Source organism: Procambarus clarkii, chromosome 37 (genome assembly GCF_040958095.1).
Source record: "Procambarus clarkii isolate CNS0578487 chromosome 37, FALCON_Pclarkii_2.0, whole genome shotgun sequence".
In the NCBI taxonomy this organism is placed as follows: domain Eukaryota; kingdom Metazoa; phylum Arthropoda; class Malacostraca; order Decapoda; family Cambaridae; genus Procambarus; species Procambarus clarkii.
The window spans coordinates 26,590,524-26,607,692 of NC_091186.1; the positions used below are offsets into that span (position 1 = coordinate 26,590,524).

At 43.9% G+C, this 17,169-nt stretch overlaps 1 protein-coding gene across 2 annotated transcripts in view; it reads left to right on the forward strand.

The window, feature by feature from the left end:
• The window catches only part of DCX-EMAP (Doublecortin-domain-containing echinoderm-microtubule-associated protein), a 92,659-nt gene that overhangs the window by 54,096 nt on the left and 21,394 nt on the right, over nucleotides 1-17,169 (forward strand). For both annotated transcript variants that reach the window (XM_069337328.1, XM_045754702.2), the window contains exons 3-6: nucleotides 193-397; nucleotides 6,369-6,523; nucleotides 13,790-13,902; nucleotides 14,774-14,854. In XM_069337328.1, coding sequence (XP_069193429.1) covers nucleotides 193-397; nucleotides 6,369-6,523; nucleotides 13,790-13,902; nucleotides 14,774-14,854 — 554 coding nt within the window. The remainder of the gene's footprint in view (nucleotides 1-192; nucleotides 398-6,368; nucleotides 6,524-13,789; nucleotides 13,903-14,773; nucleotides 14,855-17,169) is intronic.

Below are 17,169 nucleotides of genomic sequence, written 5' to 3' on the forward strand. Positions count from 1 at the left end.
CTCATCCTTCAGTTACTATTTTATGAGTTACTTATTTTCACAGTACATTGTTAGTTTGCACGTGGGGGAACATAGTGTATATAATAGACGTATTATTCACATTAAACCATCCCTGCACCCAACGGGCAGCTATTTTACCTCCTTCATCCTGTGCAAATCATCATCACGCCCTCACTTCTGCGTCTCCTGCAGGTGGGTCCCTCCGTCGGCGTCGACAGCGGGCCAAGTCGGTGCTGTACCCTTACATCCACGGCCAGACCCGCGGTGGAGAGGCGGCTGTGGCTTCAAGGCCGGCCTCAAGGGTCAGCTCTCCTGGCGCCGTCTCTGTCAAGTCTAAGGACGACTCCAGGATTCACTACGAGTACGAACTCAACATTGAGGACGCTGAGGACGCCAGGTGAGATCAGGCGACTGAGGCTAGAAGCCAGGCGAGGGTGTAGGAAGCAGGGAGGTCGGGTGACTGAGGCCAGAGGCCAGGCGAGGGTGTAGGAAGCAGGGAGGTCGGGTGACTGAGGCCAGAGGCCAGGCGAGGGTGTAGGAAGCAGGGAGGTCAGGTGACTGAGGCCAGAGGCCAGGCGAGGGTGTAGGAAGCAGGGAGGTGTAGCGCCAGCTGGGGTATGAGAGAGGGTACACTGGAACACGTACAGGGTAGCCAGGACCTTTGTACTCAACATTCACAGTGGCAACAACCAGGTACATCATGAGGAGAAGTATTAAGGTCAGGATAGAGCTTGAATACTCTAGGAATGACAAGTGCATTCAGGGTAAAACTAACACAGGGTGGTTACAGGGTGAGGACAAGGTGATCAGAGGGTGAGGACAAGGTGAGGACAACCTACAAGGAAAAGATGCAGTCAGCGTATGACAGAACAGGGAAGTCAAGTATAGTTACAATGCAAGAAATCTAGATATATTTTAAGGAATGACAAAATACAGTTAGCTGGAATATTTCAGGTACAGTCAGGATAGGAGAGGTACAGTCAGTGTAGGACAGGTATAGCTTGGAAAAGGCAGATATTAGGGAGGGATACCTGACAAGGGGCTATCGGATACATAGAATAGGAAGCCAGGTGTTTCCCATGGAATGATATGTGGTGTTCCTTTTGAAGTGTACCCATGTACCATTATTTGATTATATATATTTAATATCATTGCTCATAGTGTTAAGCTAAGACTGAACTAGGCGACCCAACTCACATGTGCGAAATGTGGCGACGTTTCGTTATCATGTCGTGACGGTTCCGGACGGACCGAAACATTGGCACTGTGACAGCTCCGGACGGAGCGAAACAATGGCACTGTGACAGCTCCGGACGGAGCGAAACAATGGCACTGTGACAGCTCAGGACGGACCGAAACATCGGCACTGTGATTTCATTTCAGATGTGTGGGTTGGGTGTCTAACTTTGAGCCCCATTATTGTGACTTTCTCTATACTGAATATGGATTAAATGCACTGTATAACCTATGGACATTAAGTAGGTTTTTAGTTATCAAACTGTACCCTTTATAGTGAACTGTACCCCTCTGTGCTCAGCTGTACCTTCTGTAGTCACCTTCTACAGCACTTCAAGTGACAAAAATCTTCTACAGCGTGGAGACTTAATTCTATTGTTTTCCTCACACTAAATTTCTTTTCAGTGAAATGTATTACAAGGTGATAGAGGGCGCGGGCGTCTCTGTAATCTTCCAGTTCAGAATGACAGAAATTCGCTGGTAATTTGTGAAAACAAAATTTCTAGGGCTTCTAGTTCGGCTTTGTATATTTGGCCGTAGAGGCTTTAGTTCCACTAGTTAACTGTAGTTTCCTCTACAGACAATTCCTCTACTGGACAATTCTTTCCACCAGACAGGACACAGTAGAGGTTGTTCACATAGTCAACCAGGACTCCAGAGGCTCTAGTTCACAACGCTCTTTTTTTCTCTGATAATTAATTTTGAGGATGACCATCTTATTGGCGGCTCTATTGATCCTTGCTCTTGTTGTCTTTGTGTTGTGTTTGTTGCTCTGTTGGTGCAGAGGCCCCCCAGCACGGCCGTTACTGTGGCGACCTTGCTTATATATATATATATATATATATATATATATATATATATATATATATATATATATATATATATATATATATATATATATTTATATATATATATATATATATATATATATATATATATATATATTTATATATATATATATATATATATATATATATTTAAGGAAGGGGGTGGTAGGAGAAAAGCACACAGAAACTGTATTGGAGGGGATCTAAACATTCCCTCTAATGCGTTATGCGTGGTTTCCTCCGAGGCTATGGGTCCCCCTTCTTCCAGCTAAAGGTGGCACTCCCTTCCCTAATATTAAAAAAAAAAAAAATATATATATAAATATATATATATATATATATATATATAAATATATATATATATATATATATATATATATATATATATATATATATATATATATATATATATATATTATGTGTGTAAATCACGAAAAATAAACACGTGATTAAAAATGTGACAGTGTCAGAGCACGGAGGAAAATTGAAACAGGAATTTCCTTAAGTACATTCGTATATTAATACATCAGAAGGAGTGACTCCTTCTGAAGATGTATTAATATACGAAAGTACTTAAGGAAATTCCTGTTTCAATTTTCCTCCGTGGTCTGACACTGTCATATATATATATATATATATATATATATATATATATATATATATATATATATATATATATATATATATATATATATATATATATATATATATATATATATATATATATATATATATATATCCATCTTGTCTTCTCAACCATTGTTTTCAATGGTTTCAGGTTTACTGAAGGTTTTCCTTCTCTAAATCTGAACTTTTTCCAATTCTCTTGTTTCTGTTTTTCACTTCGTTTCAACGACCTACATTTTTCTTCACTGTTAAATGAGTTCTCTTAGTCCTTCTCCTCAGGCAGTGTAAGATGTCTCGGTTTGCAGCTTCACAATATCGCATCAAATGTCATAGTTAACACAATAATAAGTTTTTGGTAATATTATTAATAGAGTAGAAATAATAATAATACTTATAGACAATTTTAAGCATAGCTTCTGTATAACAAAACATAATATTTTTTTCAACTTTTACAGTTACTCAGTTCGGATATGGTTAGTATAGCATCATTTTGTAACCGCCCTAAACACTGTGGTGTGAATGTTTGCCGTGACTCGTGGTGTGTAGCACCTGTGGTCGGGGAGCTAAGAGGGGGAATAACTCTTTATAGGCGTCTATGTGTGTCCAGGTTAACAGAGAACGTCCCGTAGGCACAATATCTGAGATTAACGTAAATTCAACATCGATTTTACGCTGTCAACGTTGAATCAAGGCTGAGTTTACGTTATCAATGTTGAATGTACGCTGGCAACGTTGATTCAACGTCGAATTTACGTTATTAACGTTGTATCAACGTTTCTCTTAGCTATTGTGTCAGGTGTCCCTTACACCTGTGTCAGTAGGCATTTATTTCCAAACATATTTTTGGAAATAACTCAGTATTTTCAAACATCTTGTTGGTGTGTTCTCAAGTTCTCAACTCTTGAAGAACATGTGTAGCTCACGTATTGTTGGCGAGGACCAGGTTGTGTATGTGTGTGTGTGTTGGGGGAGGGGGTGAGAGGTAGCCCCAAGCATCTGCAGGCCTCCTACTTTGGACAGACAAATAAACATTCTATTATGTAGATATAGATACCCAAGCCTGCTTGCCTCCTACACTCAGCCGTGCCTGGTAGAGCAACACAAGCACGCAATTGCAGGTAAAACACTCACATTCAGAGTTAAGGTGGTTCCCAGGAGACAAACTGAAGAACTCGTGTTTATCTTAATGACATCTTTATGTGACTCAATGCTAATTATGCTCCTGGTGAGTTGAAACACTGCTCCCACTGGACCTTACTTCCGGCTGCTTCCTGGTCTCTCTCCTCTCCTCCTCTCACTTATTCTACACTTTCTTCCCCCTCATCCCCTTACCTTACACCTCCCCTCTCCCTTACTGTTCTACTCCTTCCGTCTCCTTACATTATTCTCATTTTTTCATCACTCAATACGATAAGGCAACCTTTTCCAATCTTAATCTTCTCCTCACTTCCTACCCCTCATCTCTTCCTGTTCCTCTCCTTCCCCCTTTCCGTCTCCCCTTCCGTTCCTCCCTACGTCCGCTTCCATCTTTCTCTAATATTCTTAGACATGAAGGTTCAGCTTATCAGGGGCGGATCAACTAATACTAATTACTGGATATAACTTGTAACAAAGGATCAGGCGTGTTAATACTTGAGCCTCGGGCGTGTTAATACTTGAGCCTCGGGCGAGGGACGTGCTTTATTGCTTTAGGTCGAGGAGAGACGGGTTCTGGGGGGCACCCGGGGGACCTCACCAACACCATAAGTGCCTAATTTGCTTCTCCCTCTAATGCCTGTTGCCTTGGTGCTTTTTGAGGGGCTTCTCGCGTTCTCCTCAAGTGCCTCTCTTCTCTTTCTGATCAAGTGCCCCTCTCTCTCTCTCTCTCTCTCTCTACTTCCTCCCCTCATGTTCCTCTTCTCTCTCAGGTTTTCTCTTCCCTTCACCTTCAAGGGTTTTTCTCCATTTTCATTCTCATTAATGTGGCTATTTCCTTACCATTTAGATGCTTATTTTATTCGCATGTAAGTCCCTTTTCCTTCTCATATAAATGCCTGTTTCCCCTCTTAAGGTAAGTACCTGTTCCTTCCTTACATGTAAGTACTTGCTTTCCTCCTATGCTAGTAGTTCTTGCCCTCCCAAGAAAGTACCTGTTGATCTCCCATGTAAGTACCTGTTGATCTCCCATGTAAGTACCTGTTGATCTCCCATGTAAGTACCTGTTGATCTCCCATGTAAGTACCTGTTGATCTCCCATGTAAGTACCTGTTGATCTCCCATGTAAGTACCTGTTGATCTCCCATGTAAGTACCTGTTGCTCTCCCATGTAAGTACCTGTTCCCTCTTCACATGTAAGTACTTGCTTTCCTCCCATGCTAGTAGTTCTTGCCCTCCCAAGTAAGTACCTGTTGCTCGCCCATGTAAGTGCCTCAGCCACGTCTCCTCGTACTGGCCTCCCCTCCACCTCTGAGGGTACCACTCGAGGGGTCATAACCTAGCTGTAATATGAGGGGGAAGGTGGTCTAATTTGGTCAGCGTTAATCACGGCTGTAACCCCTAACCGCTGTACTACTTCGACCTTCTCTTTCTAACTTAAGATATATGTTTACGTACCTGTCATTTTCCTTAATTCATAACCGTCTCTCCTGTCCACGAGTTATTCACCTGTTCATTTATCACACCATTCCTGGGCGTGTACAGTCACCTGTTTGCAAGTACGCCTGTCTGTCTATACGTCCTGTGTTGTGACACTAATCTGTCAGTTTTCATTCATTCGTATCAGCAGCCTAGATTTCTATCCCTTGCCGCTTTACCCGTCTGCGTTCCTGTCCTAAAATATACCGTCCACCCGTCCATAAATAGCTTGTATACGTCGATCAGTCCAGCAATTATATCTGCTTTTTCGAAATTGTTTCTGTATTGTCATCTGTATATAGCCCTGTCTGTCTGCTCCTTCTGTATATACGTCTGTATCTCTCATGTCTGTCCATCCATAATACGTCAGTCAGTCCATTATTCCCCCCCCCCTCCCCTTTGATTCATCCCTATTTTTCCTTTCCATTGCATGTGTTCCATTTCACTTTCCCACAATATTCTTTCCTTCTTTCTCCTGCATTATCTTTGTCCTTGTATTCTTGTTAGGTATTCTTACATTCTTCCTCATTATTCTTGCTCTCTCTTTATCTTTCTTTATTGATAATTTTGTTTCCAATTGGAATTAGGCTCATTCCTCTTCCGTTGCTTTATTTTGCTTGCCTGTCTCCTCGTAGCCTTGTTATTCTTTCCTTTTCTCCCGTATTGTTATTACCCTTCTTCTCCCCTTTCCTAATATTCTTACCCAACTGTAGACTCTCATTATTCTTACCTTCCTTCTCTCGACTCATTATTCTTTTGTCCTTCTGTCCTCATATTGCTGGCATTATCTCCTCCGTCCTGTCCGTATTCTCATTGTTTTTAATCACATTGTCTCTCTCTCCTTTATATTCTTAACTTTCTCTCCCTCTTCCTCAATGTAATTAGTAATTGTTTCTGTGCAGCGCTTCTTCTTTATCTCACAATCCTGTCCTTCTTTCCTCTCTCACCATCTTCTCCTCTCACCCTTACTACCTTCTCGATGCCTCCCTTCACACCTCTCTTTCTCTCTGTTTGTCTCTCCCTCTCTCCCCCTCTCTCTCATCTCCTGCTTCCCTCCTCCCACAGGCCCAAGCTGCCCCCGTACGACAGGTATAGGGCCCGGAAGGTGCGCTTCTACAGGAACGGGGACAGGTATTATCCCGGGTACGAGTTCGTCTTCAAGCCCGGGCGCGACGTGGTCAACATGGAGGCCCTCTGCGACAAGATCTCCGACAGGATAGGTGGGTCTTCGACATTCTGAATAATACTTATTATCTATTCTGTTGCCACTAATTACATTGTCTAACAAGTGAAGAATGTGAGTAGAATGGATCACTGGAGCTGGAAGATTGGGCTGAGTGTTTCAGCTCAACGCGTCCTCGACTCAAGTCCATTACATCCAGCGGTCAACCCCACAGACGCATTCATAAATTTTAACATGCTGTTCATTCAAAACGGGAATTTTCTCAAGTATAAATTTATATTATAATATATTAGCATATTGTGTATATATAGGCATAGGATAGGTTAGGTTAGGTGTTTAGGTTCTGTTGGCGATTATTTGTATTTGTAGTACGTGGGTGAAGCATTTATAACGTTGTGATTCGAACAAAATTCGTCAGTGAAGCACTTGTTCCGGATATGTTCGAACGTCAGCAGTTGTGAGTCGTGTGTAAACCGCTTTTCATTCATAAACAGGGGGTTTGGCGGGTGCATGGAATCACTTTTGGATCTTTGTTTGGAGGACGGGCTGTCCAGCTGGTGGAAATGGGGTTTGTTTACATGAGAATGTTCGAAATGTCTCGCTTGATCTTCACTATTGGAACCTAGGTGTTGTTTACATCCCTTCTGATCGAGCGATTTTAGTCTCGTCTGAAAAGTTCTTCATACCAACGTCAAAATATTTTATGTACACAAGTATTGTGAACCATATTTTCCCAAAAACATTACCATGGGGAACTCTTTGCAATTTTCCCCACACCAAGGGCTCAGGACACTACCAGGGGATGGGGTAACTTTCTTGTAATTGTTCAACATCATAGACCCTGGACACTACCATGGGGGCGCTTCCTTGGTAGATTGTTCTCGACCATGGGTCTAAGACGGTACCATGGGAGGCACTTTCTGCGATTGTTCCACACTGGATCCCTCCCATGAAAATGTTCCGCACCTTAATTTTACTCCATATAAGCTAACTTTCTTCCTGTCAATTATACATTATTTCTTATTATTCTTTCTACGGGTCTCTTCAAATGTCAAGTTCTTCAAAGTCACTGAGCAGCTCCTTGCCCCGTGCATGTCACTGTGGAAGGTGACATGCACGGGTCTACTTGTCATCTACTGCCAAGATGTCTACTGACACCTTGCCAGGGTCTACTGAATGACCTCGTATCCCATATCACTGCCTAATGCTTGAAACACCTGGTCCAACACTCATAAACCATTTACACACCCACCTGCGAAACCTGTACATCTTTCCTCCGTCATGAAGGCTGTGTTTACATTTATTAAACAGTTATAGCGAGCTTAGAAACTTCACAACTAAAGGTTATCATTGTTATAGACAACCTCGTGGTGCTTCGGAGTTCATAAGATGACGCGATGACTGAGGAAAGACGTACAGGATATAGTGGTTGTGGAACCGCTGGAGGACTGAGCCAGGATAGAAGTAGAGGCGGGTCGACGGGGGACGGGTCGACGGGGGACGGGTCGACGGGGAACGGGTCGACGGGGAACGGGTCGACAGGTGGACGGGTGGTCGGGGGACGGGTCGGCCCTCTGCTCCACCCGTACTGGCAATGGGGGAGAGGAATTGATTGTGAGATAATAGTCTCGACGAACTTCCCTTTCTTATTAGCCAACTCGCGAAATGATTGGCTAATTACTGGGTAGTTATAGTTTAGGAATGTGAGCAGCTTCTTAGAGAGTGGGTATTGTTAGCCGCCTTCCCCCACGCCTGAGACGGAGCCTGGGTATAGTGAGGGCCTGGGTGTAGCGAAGGCCTGGGTGTAGCGAGGGGCCTGGGTGTAGTGAGGGCCTGGGTGTAGTGAGGGGCCTGGGTGTAGTGAGGGCCTGGGTATAGTGAGGGGCCTGGGTGTAGTGAGGGCCTGGGTGTAGTAAAGGCCTGGGTGTAGTGAGGGCCTGGGTGTAGTGAGGGCCTGGGTGTAGTAAAGGCCTGGGTGTAGTGAGGGGCCTGGGTATAGTGAGGACCTGGGTGTAGTGAGGGCCTGGGTGTAGTGAGGGCCTGGGTGTAGTGTGGGGCTGGGTGTAGTGAGGGGCCTGGGTGTAGTGAGGGCCTGGGTGTAGTGAGGGCCTGGGTGTAGTGAGGGCCTGGGTGTAGTGAGGGCCTGGGTGTAGTGAGGGCCTGGGTGTAGTGAGGGCCTGGGTGTAGTAAAGGCCTGGGTGTAGCAAGGGTTCTGGTGGGGTCTCGCAGCTCTGGTGAGTTTAAACAAGTTAAAATTTAATGCTTGTCAGAACTGATGGTGTGTACTCGCCTATTTGTACTTGTAGGATAGAGCTTTAGCTCTTGGACCCCGCCTTTCTAGCCGGCGGTTGTCTAATGTAATGACTAGACATAATTCCCCCATCACAGCAACTTTTAAAAATTATGAATGTTGAAACCTTATTATCGCTTCTGTTACCTGATATTTTAATTCATTATTATTTTTCACTGTTACGCTAAAAGAAAAGTGTCTAACATCTCTTTGGCTCATCTGTTTCCTAAGCTTCCTTCCATGTCCTCTTGTTCTATTGGTATTAATTGCGAATTTTTCTCTTTCTCCAGTCTGTCAATCTGCCTTAGTATTTTATACGTCTCTATTATGTCTCTCTCTCTCCTCGTTTTTGCATCGTCAGGTGTAATTCCTTCAGTCTTTCTTCATATCCCATCCATCGCAATTCGAGGACGAGCCTCGTTGCAAACTTTTGAGCCTTTACGAGTTTTTTTTTTTTAGTGTTTTCTTAGGGTTCCACGATGGGGCGGCATACTCTAAAATTGGTCTCACGTAGGTCGTGAACAGCTATCTAAATGCCTTCTTATTTAGGTTCCTAAAGGATGTTCTGACGTTTGCTGGTGTTGAGTATGTTGCTGACGTTATCTTATTTAGCCTCAGGAGTTAGGCTTGGTGTTATCTCCACTTCAAGATTTTTTTTTTCTAATCGTTATCGGGAGATGGCTTCTCTTCACTGTGTATCATCATGTTGGTCTGTCACCTGTTCCCATTTCCGTCACCTTAAATCCTGTTTCGATTGTTGTGTGTTGAATCCTGCGTTGAAATCCTGTTTCGATTTCTGGAAACAATTGAGCGGCTTGTTTAAGTCATCTCGGAGAATCTTATAATCCTCATTTGTCACAACTCGCAATAATTTTGCGTCGTCTACAAACATCGACACATGAGACTCACCTCCTGTTGATTGGTCACTAACATAAATGAGAAATAGTATGGGCCCCAGCACCGATCCTTGAGGTACTCTGCTTGTTACCCTTAGACAGTCTCTTCCCCCTTCACTGTGACTGACAGTGAGGGGGGGGGGGGAGAGACATGCCTGTCTGTCAGGTCATACCTTACCTAAGTCAGTGCTCTTCTACTCCTGCTTGTCGCTCGGTTTTTGTCTAGTAATCTCTCTTGAGACATACACTGTATGTCCCAAGAGTTCACTACATAAACTTAATTGAATCCTAAATGATCCATGGTGATAATTGTCTGGCATAATAGCTTTAATGACATCAAGTGATGCGAGTTCTCATCACTTTGTTCTTCAACGTCACTTTCCTTCTTATTTCACTATGTAGAAGGTTGTTTCTTTCCTTAAGAAGTAATATTTTGGTAGTTTCTTTCTGATACTCTTCTTGTGTGTGTGTGTGTGTGTGTGTGTGTGTGTGTGTGTGTGTGTGTGTGTGTTTGTGTGTGTGTGTGTGTGTGTGTGTGTGTGTGTGTGTGTGTGTGTGTGTGTGTGTGTGTGTGTGTGTGTGTGTGTGTGTGTGTGTGTGTGTGTGTGTGTGTGTGTGTGTGTGTACTCACCTAGTTGTGTCTGCAGGATCGAGCATTGACTCTTGGATCCTGCCTTTCGAGCATCGGTTGTTTACAGCAATGACTCCTGTCCCATTTCCCTATCATACCTGGTTTTAAAATTATGAATAGTATTTGCTTCCACAACCTGTGTGTGTGTGTGTGTGTGTGTGTGTGTGTGTGTGTGTGTGTGTGTGTGTGTGTGTGTGTGTGTGTGTTTGCGCGTGTAAGTGTTTAGGGAAAAAAACAAGCGAGAGTTTAAGCACAGTATTGATCACGCTCGTCTAGGTCGTGTTTGCCCTTGGTTCCCAAGTGACACTTATACAAACCCTGAAGAACTGGGTCGGACATGCTGGTACTAAATCCAGTTTTAAACACTTGAGTTATGTCTAGTTTGGCGGTCCCGAGAATGCTCTTCCCCACTCGTGGACACTGAGTAAGACGAGCACTCTTGCTCACTAACAGGATATATAACAGTATATATATATAACACTAATTGTATAACCTTGCATAATAAAGTGTACACCATAATAAAAAAAAAGGGGGGGGGTGGTAGGAGAAGCGAACACTCTTTCGTATTCAGAGTTAAATGGCAAGTTTTTCCCTGAATGCTCTGTGTTCCCTTCTCTGAGTCTGTGGGTCCCTATAATTGCACCAGTGGTGGTACCCCCCTATATAACAGCAACAGTATATTCAAATAATTAGATATTGATGGAGATACAAATTAAGGTTAAGTCCATTCCTGTGTTCCACACACCTGCATGTGGCTCACTCTCGTGGTGCAGTCTGCGCTGTAATCACTTTAAAATAAGTTTTCCAACAAATGACCAATTGTAGTCACGATATTTATAGTTGTCGCTAATCACGCAGGGGAAGACTGCTAGAAACATGATCCTGCTTTCTAACACGGCTGATGCCGATGTATATTAATGTATATTATGCCACATAGAAATCATCTGCTATTCAGTATATGTAATCCCCATCAATGTAGTGGTCACACCATGTTCCTGTTTAGCCTAGATTTTCTTCCAGAGGTCGATAATTATACTACACATATCATACATGAGTACATTTACTAGCACAGGGGTAGAAACATTGTAATTTATTTAATTTGTTAGAGAGAGAGAGAGAGAGAGAGAGAGAGAGAGAGAGAGAGAGAGAGAGAGAGACAGAGAGAGAGAGAGGAATATAGACAGAAATGCATATAGACACTTTGCTATGGATAAAGTATGATGAATTGAAAATTATTGTAAATTTCTCTCAAGATCTGTGTATAGAGTTTTTTTTTCAAAGTGTGTGTAGATTAGTAGGGTTCGCTTTGGCACCATGTCACGTGGTACTTGTTTCAATGATGCCAACCCCAACCCACCCAAGTTGGGTACATAGACAACAGAATTACTGCGAAAAATTGAAATATATATATATATATATATATATATATATATATATATATATATATATGTATATATATATATATATATATATATATATATATATATATATATATATATATATATATATATAAACAGAGACATAATACATAATAAAAGGAAGGCTACATGAAGAGTACAATGAAGGACTTGGTGGCAGACATCACGTCAACATTAACCCCAGACCAACATATATAAATACAAAACTTTAACAGAATGTGAAAAAAAATGTACAAACTTCGGAATGTCATTTAGAAACTTAAAGAAGGAATCATTCTGCACATTACGCTCGGCTAACGTCAGGTGTTTCCTAGAACACGCAACACCAGCGCCGGTCCCAGTCTAATGCATCCCAGGGACGAAAATAGACTATGGTCTATAGACTGAGAGGGAGGCGGGGCCCAAGAAACACACCCACACGAACACAAGGGGGACACAGGTGGAAACTTAGTACCCAGATGAGCCACAGAGACGGTACAAAGAATTTTTTCAGTGTCAGAGTAGTTAATAAATGGAATGCATTAGGAAGTGATGTGGTGGAGGCTGACTCCATACACAGTTTCAAATGTAGATATGATAGAGCCCAATAGGCTCAGGAATCTGTACACCAGTTGATTGACAGTTGAGAGGCGGGACCAAAGAGCCAAAGCTCAACCCCTGCAAGCACAATTAGGCGAGTACAAATGAGCCAGCCCGTCCTCCTGTTTAGACAGTACTTACAGTAACGATGTGGTCCACCGTACACATTTTGACGTAATGGACAGTTAGAAAGTATAGAGTTTGGTACTAATGAAATTGGACAAACCGTTAAAGATTTTGTGTATATTTTGCTAATATAACTTAACCATCCTAGGCTTAATACCTGCTATCTGAGGCCTAATGTAATGCATATATTTGCTATACTATTCCTATGAATATTTAAGTTTGGCTTAACTTAAATATTCTCAAAATTTTTAGTTTTGAGAATATTTGAGTGCCTTCTCAAAACTTCAGTGCATGTACACCCTGGCCTGCTGTGAGTGCATGTACACACAGGAGAGTACACACACACACTCTGGCACTCATCGTACAATCCATCGTACAATCATCGTACAGTACATTAGAGACAACAACAACCAGGACAATAGCTGGAAGCCAGGCTCCAGTATCCGCCACCAGCGCCCCGCGCACTCCCCCCCACCACCAGTACTCTTCACACTGGTGGGGCTTCATATTGGTCGGACACGACGAGCTGTGCTGTACTGAGGCCGCAGCTCCGCACAAGTGTGTGTGTGTAGGAATGACCTGATGTCACGCACGCTTCTGGACACTTCGTGTCTTCTGTCCTTAATGTGTCTTTCATGCTAACTAGTCGTGTACCTGGCTTCCGGCCACCCCAAAAAACTACAGAGGGGTGCATTGGTCTTCTCCCAAAAAAACTGACAAAGGTTTTATGATAGTAATGTCTCTCGCTCAAAAATATCCAACGTCCTGGTAATTGCTGTCCCCAAAAAAACTAGCGAGGGGTTAGTGCCATGTTTCCCTCGCTCAAACTGACTTTGCTCCCGTCTCTAAGGGGAGGTTGGGTCCCTGTGCGCCTCGTCCCCGAATTGAGGTCTTTCATTACCTGTGAACCGAGGTAATTTGTCTGTTTTATATACAACTGGTTGGGGTAGCCATTTGCTGCTTTAACACCTGCTGCCTAATTACCGCCACTTGCGTTACAACGCCGTTACCCACGTCACAACATCGTCACTTGCGTCACAACACCACCACCACCTGGGAACATTGGCATAATAGGTGCCATCGTTACTTTTTTTCTCAAACTCTGCTTTTGATGATTGTGTGGAGATTGGCGTGTGCCCGGCGTTCATCTCTGGCCCACAGTCAGGGGAGGTGTACCTTGTGTATACCCTGGTACTTCCAGGGTATAGGTACCCCTGGAAGTACCCTGTAATGGTACACAATCCTTCCCCCTGATCCTCGTCTCCTCCCTTGACCTTCCCCTGATCCTCGTCTCCTCCCTTGACCTTCCCCTCTGATCCTAGTATCATTGCCTGACGCTCGTGTGCTCCCGCTCCTCCGGCAGGACTGATCAACGGGGCGCGCTACGTCTTCGGGTTGGACGGTCGTCGACGGTACAGGATCGAGGAGCTGGAGGACGGGGAGTCGTACGTCGCGGCCTCCGACAGGAAATTTGTGGTAAGTGAGTGACTTTACCCCAGCCTGGATACCTCGTCCTGCTGGCCTCTATAGTCCTCGTTCCAACGTGCTTGATGAATGATTTATTTAGTGTTCAATCCTGTTAAATGGTGCGTCTTGCCTTCCAATGATTATGCTTTTCTTTAGACAATAATAATTGTGCAGCAGTTGTAGCTGCTTGAATGTAGCGATGCTCTCTTATACGGGCTACGTAACTTGTCTACGTGTAAACACCATTATGCTCTCTTATTGGACCATTGTTCATTCACTGTAGGAGAATAGATTTTAGTCATGTGCATTGTTAGCACTGCATAGTCGCTTAACCCTTCCACTGCGCAAGACGTCATTTGCAGTTATGTTTCACATTCGACTTGTTACCTATTTTTTAGTCATGCACACCTTCACATCAGTCTTAAATAGGTGTGCAGTTTACTGCTCAATGTTCACTGAAAGAATCAAATGTTTATTAATTTATGTTAAGTTTGCAAATTATTATTATTTAAAACATTCAAGAGTTTATTAATTGTATTTGTTTTATTGTTTATATTGTGAAGAAAATCTAAATTTTAATATATAAAGAGTCTATGAGAGACTTCCTTCTCTTTCTTGTTTATTTTCCATAATTTTCCTTATGTCTCTTCACTTCTCTTTCTCCTCGTTCATTAAATCATTTTGCTTCCCATCCCTATATTACTTTTTTGTCTCCTCTTCCACTACTGTCTCTTTTTTCCCCTGATCCTCCTCCTAATCCTGCTCCCCGGACCTCCTCCCAATCCTGCTCCTCCTGCCCCCTGTTCCTGCTCCCTGACCACCTCCTGCTCCCTGCTCCTCCACCTGCTCCTGCTCACCTGGCCTGCTCCTCGCCTCCCAGACTCTCCCGTACGGCCTACTCAGTAAACCCGAGAAGTGGGCCCAGCAGTCCGGCAGCTCCAGCCCTGTCCACGCCCAACCGGTAGTGTGGCTTACTCGTATGGCTTGTCTGTGTGGACTGATAGTGTGGCTTACCAGTGAATGTTGACAGTGCGGCTTACCTGTGAGGATTGAGAGTGCGGCTTACCTGTGAATGTTGACAATGTGGCTTATCCGTGAGAGGTGACAATGTGGCTTATCCGTGAGAGGTGACAATGTCTCATCTGTCAGCTCCACCTCTGTTTCTCATCCGAGTGATCTTGTCGTAAATGGTTCGCCTGTGTGTCTTATCCCTTAAGTTCACCTGTATATCTCTCACATATGTCTCACCTGTGTATCTTACACCCTGTGTGTGTGTCACACCTGTTTGATTCACACATGACTCACCCGGCTTGTTCGTCATCCTAATTTTCGTTTTTGACAGATATATATGGCACGTGTCTTGACCTCACTTATCTGCCTTAACCTCACATACCTGCTTTAACCTTACACACCTGCTATATCCTTCACCCCTGCCATAACCTCATACATACCTGCCTTCAGCTTACACACCTGCTTTAACCTCATATACCTGCTTTAATCTCATATACCTGCCTTAACCTCACACATCTGCCTTAAACTCCTGCGTAAGTTTAAGGCAATGCTGGCTTTCCGCACTTAATCTTAGAGTGGAATATTAAGGCACAAAGTGGTGTGTAAAGGGGCTTAGTGGCTTATACGGGGGGGGGGGGGTGCTTTACCTAATTAGTCATACTGCTTAATTTTGAGACTTCCTTGGCTGCCAAATAAGCCTTAACAATCGGGCTGGCTTTTCTGTTGCAATATTAGTGGTTTTACTGTGTGTGTGGCTTCACTGTGTGTGGCTTTACTGATTTCTCTGGCCTGTGTTCAGGTGCTAATTTTCCTTATGTCTTCCAGGTCATTGGTACAACTTACCTGCTCAGTGGGAAGTGTTTTGTAAAGTTTTAGCTGCTAGTTTACCGGCGTTGTTGACCAGACGGGGTTTACTCGTGGCTAATATTGCTGGCAGGGAGTACCAATGTGGGTTTACCAGTCGCCTCTCTGTTTAGGGTATTTTACCATTTGAAAGACTCGTTCTTTCTACATTCCAGGATGCAACAGTCACAGGTGAAAACTTACAATTGGTCGAAGGAATTGTTTTTGTCTGAGTTGCAACATATCCGCCACTCACAGCGGATCGTCTCTCCCTTGTGGATGGTTTTCAACGTGATAGTCACGACCCTGATGCCTCTGGTCACCACCCTGATGCTTCTGGGTCGTAATACAAAAAATGGCCGCTGTTTGATTGATCAACGATAGTTCAGGGAGTTCAACAAAGTGTCGTTAAGCCCAGTAATTGATACCCAAATATTCCGGATAACTATCACTCTGTTTCTGACGCCAAGTTTGAACATCTGGATGTTCATGACTCTTTCTTCATGGTTGTCACGGCTTGGCTGATTCAGCCTCGCACACACAGCTTCACGGCCTGGCTGATTCAGCCTCCCACACACGGCTTCACGGCCTGGCTGATTCAGCCTCCCACACACAGCTTCACGGCCTGGCTGATTCAGCCTCCCACACACAGCATCACGCGGAGACTTGGCATTTTTGTTACTCTCCTGTCACTCTGGCATGGCAGAGATTACATGTTCTCTTAACCAAGACCTCCCCAGCCCGTAGCCCATGTATGGGTACCTATCACTACCTCAGAGCCCAGTGCAGAGAGGCATTATTTACGTCTTTTTCTGACCTACTTCTTCACCTCTAAGCGAAGTGTAGTTGAATATGACGCATCAGGCGGTGCTTGACTCCAGCTGCAACTGGCAGCTCTCTCCCCTGCCCTGTCAAGCCTTCCTCCCATTGGCTGAGACACAAAGCTGGTACTCCATGATTGGCAAAGCCTTCTAGAACTCCTTTGATTGGGCCAAGTGATTTTATTAAATCCATCTAGGCTATCAGATGCGCCCGTTGAATTCCTTCCCCTTTTTGCTAGAAGCAAGAGATCTGTGTGGCTCCTGGCTCTTGAGCCCTAAGGCACTTAACTACCCTGACCCGCCACACTGACAGCCCCAACTACGCCATTTAGCGCGGCCGGAGTCTTGCGTGTCCAGTGAGAAGCCAGCTTACAGACAGGACACGAGGCCACCACCACGCTACACCCAGATGTAGATAACAATACCTCTGTTAACAAACTACATTCTACGTTGTAGACAAAAAGATACTGTCATGACATGGATTAATTAAGATTTGTTTGGACACCGAAGGTATAATTAGATTTAGTCAGTCGTCGTTTGGCCTCAGGGAAGTGCCGGGGTTTGGCTGTGTCCTCCACCACCTCCTGCAGTCATTCCAACG